General features: G+C 34.6%; 1 protein-coding gene across 1 annotated transcript in view; it reads left to right on the top strand.

Moving 5' to 3' along the window:
* LOC123664217 (dystrophin-like) overlaps positions 1-14709 on the top strand; it is a 132324-nt gene that overhangs the window by 111676 nt on the left and 5939 nt on the right. Inside the window, exons 8-18 of the mRNA XM_045598813.1 lie at positions 3728-3987; positions 4334-4492; positions 5133-5269; positions 6437-6555; positions 6763-6932; positions 7166-7247; positions 7545-7677; positions 9347-9569; positions 12484-12595; positions 13051-13171; positions 14460-14595. Coding sequence (XP_045454769.1) covers positions 3728-3987; positions 4334-4492; positions 5133-5269; positions 6437-6555; positions 6763-6932; positions 7166-7247; positions 7545-7677; positions 9347-9569; positions 12484-12595; positions 13051-13171; positions 14460-14595 — 1652 coding nt within the window. The remainder of the gene's footprint in view (positions 1-3727; positions 3988-4333; positions 4493-5132; positions 5270-6436; positions 6556-6762; positions 6933-7165; positions 7248-7544; positions 7678-9346; positions 9570-12483; positions 12596-13050; positions 13172-14459; positions 14596-14709) is intronic.

Genomic DNA, 14709 nt, shown 5'->3' with positions numbered 1-14709 from the left:
TTCCGTCCTTAGCGGCATTTTTAGATTGCGTCTCAAACAAATAAAATCGGAGTATCTGTTTGCAATATTAAAATAACCGTTTTTTTTACAATTTTCGTCTATCTGTCTGTCTGTCTGTCTGTCTGTTTGTTCCGGCTAATCTCTGAAATGGCTGGACTGATTTTGATGGGACTTTCACTGGCAGATAGCTGATGTAATAAGGAGTAACTTAAGCTACTTTTATTTTAGTTTTTTTTTTTTTATAACTGCGCTATAACTGCGAACTGAACAATAACGTTTTGTTAAATTCCACGCGGACGAAGTCGCAGGCATAGCTAGTTTAACATAAAATATGTTGTTATGACATAGCAGCGCTAAAGTAATGATGTATACATACACATGGCCCATAAAATAGTTAATCATATGGTAATATGATATATGTAGTTGTGTACTATAATATAGTGATATCAACCTACAAATATTCACACGAAATATAATGATAAAAAACACGAATTCTTAACAATACTTATTTTTTTTTATATGGAAATATGATATCGTTAATTGTTTAGTTATATTTTGTTTGTTTTTTTTTGCAGCAGTATTATCCTTGAAAGAACGTTCTGAAATTTGATGAACTTGATTTAAATCAAGAACATTTTTTTTTTCTTTTTAACTTGTAGAGATTCGCGGATATTAAGGAAACCTTAAAAATCTGTTTATTATTTAACGACAACCAACGTCATTTTAATAGAAACAGGATGGATGGAATGACATGAACTTCCTGTTCATTAATTTATGTTCTTATTTCCTTGTTTATGTTACAATTATTATGTATTTGTTTACCGATCTGTAAAAAAAAAACGTGATGTTAACACATTTCAAGTTTAACTTTTATAACAAATTTTAGGTTAGTCAATTACAATAATAATAATAAACAAAACAATTCTAAAAACTATCTAATTTCAAGCACTTTTAAATAGAATAAAAAAAAAAACTTTTATGCTTCGAAGCTGTTTTCATTTATACTTCTAGACAGATAATGAAAACACGGGCATAGTCACATACTATTTTTCTAAATTGCCGGCATTTCCGATTAGGCACATGAATCATGGTCACGTTCCATAAATAGATTATGCACACATGTTCGAAATTTAAATTATTGTTATTTTTTTTATTCCTCTTATGCAAAAGGAATCGTATTTTGAATAAAATAAGTGGGCATGAAAAAAACAAGGGCAAGAAATCAAAACGAAAAATAACAGGGCGAGGTATTGTAGAAAACGGTATCAAATTATAAGTATTTTAAAGTTGTCGAAAGACAATTCCATTAAACTTCTGCTCCAAAGTTATTTTAACATATTAAAATGAATAGAAGACTCTTATCTTACAATACATGATACTAGTATTGCAAGTGGGACAACCTTGGTAACCCAAGTCGTCCTGACAAGGTTGCCGCGTTCCTTTGCAAGGTTACTACTGGGGATCTTGACAGAACTTACCTAATTACACTACACCTGTAATATATTTCTAAATAATTATTTTATGTTTAAATGATAGTTTATATATAGTAGACTATAGATAGTTTGATTAGTTTATCCAGTTTTGTTCGTGATTTGAATGGTTGGGGAATAAAAGTCAATTAAACTTTATAGGTAAAAAGCGGGTTTGGTTTAGAATTGGAGATTATATTTCTGTTGTGTCTGCGTATATATAACTATATCGGAATATATGTACATGCGTAACTTCCAAACGGCCACACAAAGTATCATTGTCCTTTTTTATTGTGTTCTTTATGGTTAGGATAAGGTTTTAATTAAATAAAATTAGAAAAAATCGATATTTTCGTTAACAAAAAATATGGTTTTACAAAGTTCGCCGGATAAAGCACAAGAGTTTCTTTAAGTAAGCCAAAATCTAAATTTTATCATCTGATTTTTAAACCATCTTTGGGTAGGATTTAACAAGTTTCATGTCATCTGATAAGTATAGATAACTATCATTATTATAGAATTTGATAGCTATCACTAATGAGTATGGAAATTATCGCGAGTACATATAAGTATTACAATAAGGTGACAAATTGAATTAAAAAAAAAACACAAATACAAATTAAACTCAATTTTTAAATTTAAAATGTTTTTATTTTATTTTTTATTTTAGCATTTAATGAAAAAGCTTAAATAAAATTAAAGGATAATACCGAACACAAATAAAAAATTACAATTTGTGTTATTTATAAAATTACTCCTAGAATTAGTAGTTCAAACGTTCGCTTTGTAGATAATGATGGAGAAGTTTTTAGTGTGAGCAAATTATACCCAATATGCCAGGACCAGTTTAAACTAAAAATGAGAGCTTAAAAGAAACTAAACAAAAAATACACTTATAGGATTATTTATAAAAATTTATGTTTGATAAAGGAAGTCATTCGTTCATTCCTGTCATCGTAAAACCGCGACATCAAACTTTAAATAGACAGCCGAGGATGCAATTCGCGAAAATAATATTTTTACAACAGTGTTTCATTCCTGTAACAAGATCACAACGTGTTTTAAGCTATGTATCAAAGAAATCATCTAAATATGAAGGTATTTTCAATACTTTTTCGTACTACATCCTTATTCTTCTAAAATCTTGGATTACTATACACATATATTGACTAGGTTAGTATGGGGTCGCCGCATATTATCAAATAATGCAACTAAATAGTTTTCTTTTCAGTTTATATTTTTATCATCTGTATTATTTTATATTTACTAATTATGTAACTTTTAATAGTCCAAAGTAATCATAAATCGTAATCCACCAGTACCTTTTATCGCTGTTCGAAAAATCTGTTAACATCGATCAATTAAGTTCTTTGGAATACATCGTCTAGTAATGGTGATGTAATATATTTCGATGATTTTGGTTTTAATCTAAAGGTCGTGTGTGTCATGTGTTTCCATTTAAATTTAATTGTGATCTAACAAGTACTTTTCGGTAATAATGCGTATTTACTTGATTGATTTTTCGTCGACCTACGTTGTATTGTACCGTATAACTTTTCACTTAGTATAGCGATTTCAATGATTTTTGTTTTATTCGAAAACTGATACTTTTCTTGTATTTCAATTTAAATTTTATTGAGATCTGTTTTCTACTTTTTAAGTAATCTTTGATGAGGCATATTTACTTGTTTTTTTTTTTTCGTCTAATTAGGTACTTTGGGTTACTTGTCGATGTAATTGAAGTCGTTTTTTTCGTTTGCGAGCAAACACAATTATTGACAGCATTTATTGTTTCTAATCTGAGGTTTCTAATAACAAATAATAAATTTATAAAAATTGACAGTTGTTTTTTTTTTTTTTTAAAGAATCAGAGTTTTTAGTTTGAACAAACAAATTAATAATAACTGAGTTTTTTTTTAATGTGGAGTTTTTTTTTTCCGATTTTTCGCTCCAGATCTCCAATTAGGTGGTAGATTCACTGTAATCATAATTAAATTATTAAAAACGCATGTAATTTTAATTTGTAAGTTTACGATTCTAAAGTCAAAATCAAAATGAAAAATAATTTTATTCAAAAAGACTTCAAAAGCACCTTCGAATCATCATTTTACAAATTAAAACTTTAATTATGGTAAAAATTAAAACTACCCCCGATTCGGATGTAGATTATATATATAGATATATAAAGCCTATTTCAATAGCCTATTACAATTTTTTAATATGATTTTGATTATATATTTTTTTGCCCTTCTTTTCAGCGCGTACGCACGTTCACGACATCACTCGACGAGTTAGCGTCTCGCGTTCAAACAGCGGAAGCTGCTCGGGCATCATGGCGTGCACCGGGAGATGCGAGAGATGCGCGTGCCCAACTCGATGCTGTGTCTCGGGCAAGAGCACAGCTTCCACCTCTGAAGAGGCTGGTAGACGAACTGAGAGGCCAAGCCCAGGCGTTGGCGAGAGATAATATACAGTTGCCCGAACATTTGGTTGCGAGACTTGAGGATTTGAATACACGGTAAGAGTGATGAAATAAAAGTGTTGAAAGTATTTCATAAGCTATAAATTCAATGCTTATTAATAAACACAATAAATGTATTGGAAACTAAATCAACTACTGACAACTTCTAAATTTTAATAGAAATTAACTGAGTTTCTTTTTCATTTATTACGAAATGACTTACAAGTAAGTACCTACGTTGTTTCTAATAAGTTGATCACAACGTAACGTGAGTGACGTGTTCTCCGCATATACTCGTATGCATATACGTTTATTTTGACTTTTATGCAAATTATATCCCTTAAACACTTGATGGCTGTTATATAATTATCCTTTTTGTTATATATAACATATTTCCTTTCAGAGTATCTGGCTTAAGTGCCGGTGGTGAAGAACGTGCACGGCAGCTTGCTGGAGTGGCCAGGGATGGAGGAGCGGGAGCGGCTCAGGGCTTCCTGGCTGGCTCCGTCCGTCCGCCCTGGGAACGAGCTGTCACACCAGCCAACGTACCTTATTATATCAAGTAAGTTTATATGAAAAGGTACCCTCTAAACTAATGAATAACTTTCAGCAAAAAGTATTGTAAATGTTTCTCTTGCCAGCATTAAAGGACTTACTAAAATTATTTAAAACGGGATATTTATGAGTACCATGTATATTATTTTTATTTTGCCGGGCTCAATATTTCGACATTATCTACGAATGTCTTGTCTTGAGACTCCGTAAATGAAAAACACGATAAATATTCCGTTTTAATTTTAAATAATTTAGTAATAAAAATAACCGTGTTAATTTAAAATCTTATAAAAAAGACTTATTTGGGTTGAAAATTAATTTGACTACAAAAAGCGATAGTTTACAATGCTTTTGCTATTAATATAATTACAATGCTTTTCTATAAATATTGCTTTAATGACTGACGGGGCCTTTTAAGAGAACTTTCAGGCTTTCTTTTTTCAAATTGCAAAAGAAAGTAACAATAATGAACATGGTTCATAAGGTTGGTAAAGAAATGATAACTTCTGTATCGTTACTAAGTTTAAGAATTTTTTTTTTGTATTTACAATTTCTTGATAAAATTATATTAATCTAACCAACTAAGAAAATTTCGATGATCTAGATTGAAAATACTGCGTATTTATACTTTTTTTATAAATTTTCAGTCACGAACTCGAAACCACTCACTGGGATCACCCAAAGATGATCGAGCTGATGAACTCCCTGGCCGACCTGAACGAGGTTCGCTTCTCCGCGTACAGAACTGCGCTCAAACTAAGGACTGTGCAAAAAGCTCTTTGCAGTAAGTCATATCATTAAAAATTTCTTGATTACTTGATAGAATAATATGATCAACAAAATATTTGATTTGTTCGTTGGATTGAAGATCGACCGCTTTGTCGCTACTTTTAAAACATTTTGAAGTAAAACTTCTTTAGGCATGCCTGACTTAGGGAGTGAGCTGGTGAATGCGTGATAAGAGCGTTACGAAAAGTGTGATCGGGTGGGACGAACGAAGCAAGAGAGAGAGGTGCGAGGACACGTTTTCTTTCTCTCTTTCTCTCATATCCAGTTACGTTTCGTATATCTAAGAGTCTAAGACACAGGTCAAGTCTATAGTGCAAGCTAAAGAAGTTTTACTTCAGTTGTGTTATCTACACTAGTTTTTTTTTTTTTTTTTTGATAACGTTCGGTAACAAATAATTTTCAGAGGATCTTTGTGTAATTTAACAACCGCACAACAAGCATTCAGAAACTCTATAATCAAAACAATATTTTCCGCTCGTTTTTTTTTTTTTTTTTTTAAACATTTTGGTAGAGCATAATTTTCGCTACGATTAATTATTGAAATATAAGTCGAATTAAGTACAAATATTTAGTTGAAGTCAGGTTTTAGGCAAATATTTCCCACCATAGAAACGTTGTCAGTTGTCACTATAAATGCATCCGACTTTTACTTTATAGAAATTTTTCAAGTGGTTTCACATTAACGACACCGCTGTAACCGCAGCTTCTGTCACACGATACGTGGCAACAAGTTCACGGTACTGTGGCTAGAGGCGCGAATAACAAGTGGCCTAATATCGGATAGAAAAGAAAACTTGATATAAAAAAATTATATGTAGTTCTGTCTTGAGAACTTTCAAACGTATGAAATTACAATAATCGTTTGTATATGTTTACTGAAATTAACAAATTTCTACGAAAAATTATTTATTTTTCATTTTGCAAGATAATTCTAAAGTATTAGAATACTTAAAAAAAGAGCGAAATTGGTCCAAAAAAAATTTAGATTTTCGCTAATAGCAACACATATAATGTATTATTAATTTAGCTCATTAGATGTTCAGCAATAAATTAATAACAAATTCAAAATTGATTAGGTACTTAATTAATTTTGAAATTGGTACAAGTTTGTTCCTGTATACTTTTCCTAAGACTGTTGTTAATTATTATTAATGGTTTTTAGTGCACATGCTGCAACTACCTGCTGCTCTAGAGTCCTTCGACTCACACGGACTGCGGGCCCAAAATGATCGCCTCATAGATATTCCGGACATGATCACCGTACTTACATCTTTATATGAGGTAGGTACCGATATTTACTATTACATTTATACACAGCAGGTCTAAAAACTTTTTTCATAAGAAAGGTATTTTCATCTTTTCAAATCTGTAAAGTATAGTTTGTGTATTTAAAAAATCATAATTTTACGATCTAACAGAGAACACTTTGTAATGTAAAACAATTATCAGCTTGAATTCTCGAAGTTTTATAATCATAATTATTTACAGGTTATCGCAGCAGAAAACCCAAGTCTAGTGAATGTTCCACTCTGCCTGGACTTATCGATCAACTGGTTGCTGAACGTGTACGACAGCCAGCGAACCGGCCAGATCAGAGTGTTGAGTTTCAAGGTCGGGTTGGTGTTGCTCTGTAAGGGACACTTGGAAGAAAAATATAGGTAAGATAGATTGGAAAGTCAATTATAATATTTGAGATTAGTTCACATAATAATGAGCATTTAATATGACGCTTCTATATATTGATAAACATCAGCCAAATCTTACACCCAACGACAAATACAGATAATAAAAAAATTAAGTTTAAATTGAACGCTACTTATGTCGGATAATTTGTTTAATCGTAAATCCATTATTTTGCTATAACAATATTGTTTTTTATTTTTTATTTTAGGTATTTGTTCCGCTTAATTGCTGACCCGTCTTGTCGCGCTGACCAAAGAAAACTAGGACTACTTCTACACGATTGTATACAAGTAAGGATAAGATTCATATAATTATATAAGTTTCTCTCTTAACTGCAAAAGTGTACGGTCTTATAGTGTAAAAATACATATCACACACTGTGTTAGCAGAAGATTGAAAACAGAATTATATCATTGCAAAGTTTAAACACTAAACTTAAAACAACTAAGGTATTTTTGTTTTGTTTTTTTTTTCAAATATGGCAAAGAAACACTTATATAGGTTTGAAAAAAACATACTGATATGGGTTGAGGGCAATATTTTGGCACAAATAAGTCACATGTTTAATTGTAAATATTTGCTTATAGGTTCCAAGACAGCTAGGAGAAGTTGCGGCATTCGGAGGGTCTAATATTGAACCTTCCGTGAGGAGTTGCTTCGAGCAAGCCTCAGTCGCTACCAAGGAGGGCAACAGAGGTAGCACGCTGGATAGAAAAGCAGGTAAACTATAGCTCAGCAAAAATATGGCGGTATATTATAAAAGATTATAAACATTTTGAATATCATATCAAAAATTGACCGCTCCAGCGGGGTTCGAACCCGCGTCTCCGACGTACCGTGTCGGCGCTCTAGCCAATTAAGCTATGGAACGATACACCCGCTCGAGCGAAATTTTCGATATGATACTTTTTAATTTCGGTTTAAGCGAACCGTGGCGCCGTCTATAGTGAGCTCTTTACAGAAACCCGTAACTATTCAAAGTTTCATATTACAATGAAAATCTTTGACAGGAGACGACACCGTGCTATTTTTAATATCTAAGATTTTATTTTTGTGTTACCCACATTAGGAATTCTAAACATTTTGAATATCATATCAAAAATTGACCGCTCCAGCGGGGTTCGAACCCCGCATCGTTGATATGATATTCAAAATGTTTAGAATTCCTAATGTGGGTAACACAAAAATAAAATCTTAGATATTAAAAATAGCACGGTGTCGTCTCCTGTCAAAGATTTTCATTGTAATATGAAACTTTGAATAGTTACGGGTTTCTGTAAAGAGCTCACTATAGACGGCGCCACGGTTCGCTTAAACCGAAATTAAAAAGTATCATATCGAAAATTTCGCTCGAGCGGGTGTATCGTTCCATAGCTTAATTGGCTAGAGCGCCGACACGGTACGTCGGAGACGCGGGTTCGAACCCCGCTGGAGCGGTCAATTTTTGATATGATATTCAAAATGTTTAGAATTCCTAATGTGGGTAACACAAAAATAAAATCTTAGATAATAAAAGATTATCGTACAAAATGGTTCTTCTTAGGGACATTGTAATTATATCTTAAGTTTTACAATGGCGTGAAGTTATGGTGCGTTGCATTGGTTACTGCATTGTTCTCTAACAGCTTCTAAAATACAAAGGCTGAGTAAATATAAATACCCCTTATACTAAAGAAAGCCGGCTATAACCTACTACAGTGAGTTGACGTATGTATAAACGTGGATCGTAGTTCCTCCAAAAGTTTTCTTGCAATTTTTTTCTTATTTAGGCATATTTTTCCTTTTCCTATATGAAGCACCTTATAAATAGTTTCTCCAAAAGTTTTCTTGCAAATTTTTCCTTATGTGGATTTCCTATATGAGGCCTTATAAAATGTTTTTGGAAATTCGTCATTTCAAAATCTATCTCCTCTTTTCACCGGCCAAGAAACAAATTTTAGTTTGAAATACCTTTATATACCATCTTTTTCTTCAGATCCCAGTTCCAGATGCCCGTTAAAAACTTGTTTTAAAACTCGTCACTTCAAGACTAACGTCCTATTTTGACAAGCCAAAAACAAACATTATTATTTATTTAACTGAGGTAGGGCACAGCAGGAATTTCCTCCTCAAAATATGGAGCAGCCCGACTGGCGTAGTACCTCGATCTTACAGAAGATCACAGCAAAATAATACTGTTTTCAAGCAGTATTGTGTTCCTGTTGGTGAGTAAGGTGACCAGAGCTCCTGGGGGGATTGGGGATTGGGTCGGCAACGCGCTTGCGATGCTTCTGATGTTGCAGGCGTCTATAAGCTACGGCAATCTCTTACCATCAAGTGAGCCACACGCTTGTTTGCCGACCTAGTGACATAAAAAAGAAGAAAAGGAAATATCACAATGAAATTCCAGGTGACAAGGAAAAAGAGAAAGAAGACGCCAAAGAGAAGACACTGGAGCGGGACGCGGACGGGCAGCTGCAGTTCATCGAGGCGTTCCACTTCCTGCAGTGGCTGCAGAAGGAGCCGCAGTCCATGGTGTGGCTGCCCGTGCTGCACCGCCTGGCCGCCGCCGAGGGCGCGCGCCACCAGGCCAAGTGCAACATCTGCAAGGACTATCCCATCGTTGGCTTCAGGTGAGCTTGCGCTTTACTCGATCTTCCTTTCTGATCATTTTCGACTTAAGGATATCATTTTTAACTATAATATTCGTGAGGATATTTGCAACTTTTAATATGTTTCTGACGATTTTCGTAGGGTTAGTAAAATTATGTATTTAAGACACAATTGTTACACGATCGATCGAGAGGATATATCAAGGGGCATATTCAGAATTATTATAATAGACATCTAATTGAAGACATATATATATATATATATATATATATATATATATATATATATATATATATATATATATACACTTATTGCACTCAAAAAATACATGTAAAAACAACATAATAATAAGGTTTATGGCAAAGGTGGACTTATCTCTGAAAGAGATTTCTTCCAGTCAACCCATGGTCATGAATAAGTGTTTCATATAGCGAGGCAAACAGTGCAAGAAGATTTACTAGGAACAAGAAAAAAACGTAAAAAAAAGAAAGGATGATAAATTTGATAAATCTATACATATATATATATATATAATTATATATAATATATTACATACTAACAAATACATCTAAAGATACATACATACCAAAATGCAAAAATACACTTGTACACATACAGAAACTTATACAAACTCACTACAATACGTATGTAAATACATACATATTCTATAAAGATGATTACACATTTGCTAGTGAAAGCATGTGTTTCTTTAATTTATATTTAAAGAAAACAAGGGAAGGACTAGTTCTGATGTCACTTGGGAGATTGTACCATAGTTCGGACGCGCGTACCGTAAATCAATTTAACTTAAATTTTGTGTTACATTTCGGTATATCTAACATAGTTTCACTGCCAGAGCGCCTGGAACGAGTAGGAGAGGGCAGGAGGTGAAATTGGGATTGAAGACACAACGGAGCATTAAGATCATGAAGGATATTGAAGAGGGTGGACAGGATGTGCATATCACGCCGAAGACGAATAGGGAGCCATTTTAACTGAGCACGAAAGTGAGAGATGCGATCAAATTTTTGCAGGCCAAAAATGAATCTTATGGCAAGATTTTGGAGACGCTCTAACTTTCTAAGTAGCTCCTCAGTCACATCCAGATAGCATACATCAGCATAATCAAGGATAGGTAGTAGAAGGGTTTGTGCAAGCATAATTTTGGTTTGAATTGGAAGAAAATATTAGAGACGCTTGAGAAAGTGGAATGTGAAGTGTATTCTTCTGCTGACTTTGCTGACATGAGCCAGGATAAATTGCAGTCCATAATGAGCCCTAAATTCCTAACTTTATCACAGTAAGGAATCGGAACCCCAGAGTATTAGATTTTAGGAACCAGTCCCCAGTCAAGCCTGCTTCTCAATCGACTACTTCTAATAATAATAGCTTGTGATTTAGCAGGATTGATCAACAACCCAAAAGATTTAGCCCAGACCTGAACTGCAGCAAGGTCACTATTTAAAGTTTCAACAGCCTCATGCAGCTCGGTCAACTTGAAGTGTCTGTATATTTGTAAGTCATCTGCATACAAATGGAAGGGAGAAGTGATAACACGAGAAACATTATTGATGAATACAGAAAATAGCAAAGTAGATAAGACGCCACCTTGTGGAACACCAGCAGTAAGATCCATCCAATCTGGTGTGGTGCCGTTGAAAGTAACGCACTGCTGACGTCCAGAAAGATAGGAGTGAAACCAGTCAAGAACAGCGGTTGAAATATTAATCGCGCGCAGGGTACTAAAAAGAATGTCGTAATCAACTGAGTTATAAGCGCTGCTAAAATCAAGCAAGATCATGGCAGTGAACTTGGTTTGATCCATTGCACACCGCACATCCTCCGCCACATTTAGCAGCGCTCCAACCGTGCTGTGAGAAGGACGGAAACCGGATTGATAAGGACATATAAGGTTGTAAGAAGAGAGATGAGTGTAAATTTGATTATGAACAACGGATTCTAGAACTTTGGAGAGTAAGGGAAGAATGGATATAGGCCGAAATTGAGAAGGGATGGTAGGATTAGAGGTTTTAGGTAAGGGTATGACAACGGCTTTCTTCCATAGTGATGGAAAGATATTGCATGTAAGTGAAAAATTTATTATGTGAGTTATTACAGATGCAATGTCCTCCAAAACCGGAAGAATCATGTCGAGACTGAGACTGAGGTTGTCGCTACCAATTGCTTTAGTTGATATAGATCGGACATGATTCTCAATATCTTCCTGCGAGACTGTTTCAAATGAAAAGCTGGGTAGGTCTGGTGAGACATGAGTAGATAAAAATGAAAGCGTTGCAGCCCTAGTATTGAAATCCACAGCTACAGGTGGAGTAATGAAATGTGTGTTTAAATAATTTAGATCCACGGAACTTTGACAGGTTACTGTGGATTTGCCCACCCCTAACGACCTAAGGAATCTCCAAACTTGGGATTGGCAGAGACCCTAAATTGATGAGTGAATGTAACGGCGCTTAGCGTCCATACACATTCTGTTGCAGATGTTACGTAGCTTTTTTATATCTGTTCAAGTTTTCTTGAGTTGTGTTTAGTTTTGTTTTTTTTTAGCTGCGTCGCGTTTTGCCATCGTTTTGATTATGGGCCAGGGAGCTATATACGCACAGCTAAATCGTGTACCATACTTGTTTATTTATCCTGTAGCTAGAAAAAGTTGCATAGTAATTTAAATTTTTAATAAGTTCTTGCAACATAAAAGTATTAAATTCAATATTTTTCCGAACTGTTTCGTATTTATTGATACACCAGAACCCAATTCAATCAATTACTAAAAACATTTTTACTTTTACCGTTTCATCACTACCGATTTTGACATACATTATAACATTGTTTTGAATTTTCGTTGGAAACTTACTTTTAACAATTATAACTTATTACTAATCGTATATGGTCAATATATAATGTGTATTTTCTTTCCAGATACCGCTGCTTGAAGTGTTTCAACTTCGACATGTGCCAGAAATGCTTCTTCAACGGCCGTAAAGCCAAAAATCACAAACTTACACATCCAATGCAAGAATACTGCACAGCCGTAAGTCCAATTAATTTTCTATGTTACTTTGGGAAGTCTCGTTATACTTACATATATACCCATTAATTATATTAAGTTTCTGATTTTTTTTTACATATATAAATTTGATGAAGAGAATTCTTTACGACAACAAATATTCAGTTTCATATTGTACCAATTTTACTGCAACCAAAAAGATGACTCAGAATTTTCATGTACTTGATATGGAATACGCTTATCACAAAAAGCACTGAACAGATTCTTATAAAATTGAACATACTTATACACATGATCAGATTTTAGGCTATAAATATCATGCTGTGACCCATATACGAGAAGCAAGAGCCATTGAAGTTAGCGCGTCTATAATCGCGAGTCAATTAGGTTAAAATACGTTGGAATTGATGAATTTGATAATTATTCTCCAGAATAGATCTTGTTACATAATATTGTACATATTATAAATAATGTTTCAGACGACATCCGGCGAAGACGTGCGAGACTTCACGAGGGCTCTTCGCAATAAATTCAAATCTGCAAGATACTTTAAGAAACATCCAAGAGTCGGCTACTTGCCAGTCCAGACTGTTCTTGAAGGTAGAGTAATAAAATAATATAAAAGATTTCCAAATATTTAGCGTTAAATGGAAGTGATCGATTTTGATTTTTGTGACCAGAAAATAATGAACGTCACCAATGCGCGGTTTGAATTTTATTATTTATTATTTATTTTATAGTTTATTGTACACCACGGATATATTACAAACAAAGCATAAAGATAGTTACAGACAGTGAACTATAATGGGCGGACTTATGGCTAATTACCCATTTCTTCCAGACCCATAAAGGGGTACGAACCTTTGTGGCATATCTAGCCGCCGCTATTTTGGTTTTTTTTTTTTTAATTTCCGAGCACGATAAAAGTGGTATATTTGGATAGAGGACACTTATACAAACAAAAAATGTTATATAAGATGGTATCCTAAAGTGTCACGTTTCCGAGATATTTGGAAGTAAAGATCGCCATTTGTGTCCAAAGGCGATCATTGAAAATCGAGTTATTACGCGTGTGTGAGCACTCCATTGTCTTCAAATATTATATCTCAATACCATATTTTATCTTGTTCGGAAATTTTGAAAAAAAATCAAGATGGCGGCGGCTAGATATGCCAGGCTCCTTACAAAAATGTTCGAACCCATTTGAATTTTTTATCTATTTTTTTTTTTAAATTGACATATCGTGATAGATTATGGTACTTTAAAATATATTTATGGTAACATTAATGCTGTTTCATTAAAGACTTTAGAAATTTAAATGAAAGTTTATTCGCTTAAAATTTGTTTTATTAGACGATTGCAGATAATTTTATTATAAGCGTAGCTTAGACCTAACAGAATATTGTCTGTTCCCTGTTATGACAGGTTAAGCTAGTAGTTCTAAGCTGTTAGGTTTTCTTTTCTGATTTGATGGTAGTTTTAAGAACAATTAAAGAAAAAGGAACAACAACTTTCAACGAAAGCGGATAGGTTTGTGTCTTAATTTAAAAAAAAAGAGTGTGCTTACGACCACACGACTGAAGTAAATAAACTCTCTCTCTTTCTATTTTCACTAACTTATATCTCTCTCTCAACTTTCGTTCGCCTCGCCCGATCACGTTTTGCGTAGCGCTCTTGTACTTCAAAAACTTTATTACGCTTACCTCAAAAATTATATACGTGTGACTTAATCTGTTAAACCGTCATCGAACCCTAAGGCTTCTTACCAGGCGAGCTCCCACAACTTACGACGTCCTCGAGCTCGTCTTTGTGCATAACTCGATTAGTAGAGTACCCCCCCTCCACCTGCCCACGTGTACAACTCGATTAGCAGTCCCCCTGCCCGCAGGCGACGCGCTGGAGTCCCCGGCGCCGTCCCCGCAGCACGCGGCGGCGCCCGACGACATGCACTCGCGCCTGGAGCTGTACGCCTCGCGCCTGGCGCAGGTGGAGCTGGGCGCGCGCGCGCCCGACACGCCCGACAGGTACTCTCGATATATAACGACGCGCTGGAGTCCCCGGCGCCGTCCCCGCAGCACGCGGCGGCGCCCGACACGCCCGACAGGTACTCTCGATATATAACGACGCGCTGGAGTCCC

Source organism: Melitaea cinxia, chromosome 21 (genome assembly GCF_905220565.1).
Source record: "Melitaea cinxia chromosome 21, ilMelCinx1.1, whole genome shotgun sequence".
NCBI classification, from domain to species: domain Eukaryota; kingdom Metazoa; phylum Arthropoda; class Insecta; order Lepidoptera; family Nymphalidae; genus Melitaea; species Melitaea cinxia.
Note: the sequence above shows the minus strand (reverse complement) of the source record. Positions and strands in the feature narration are given on the sequence as shown.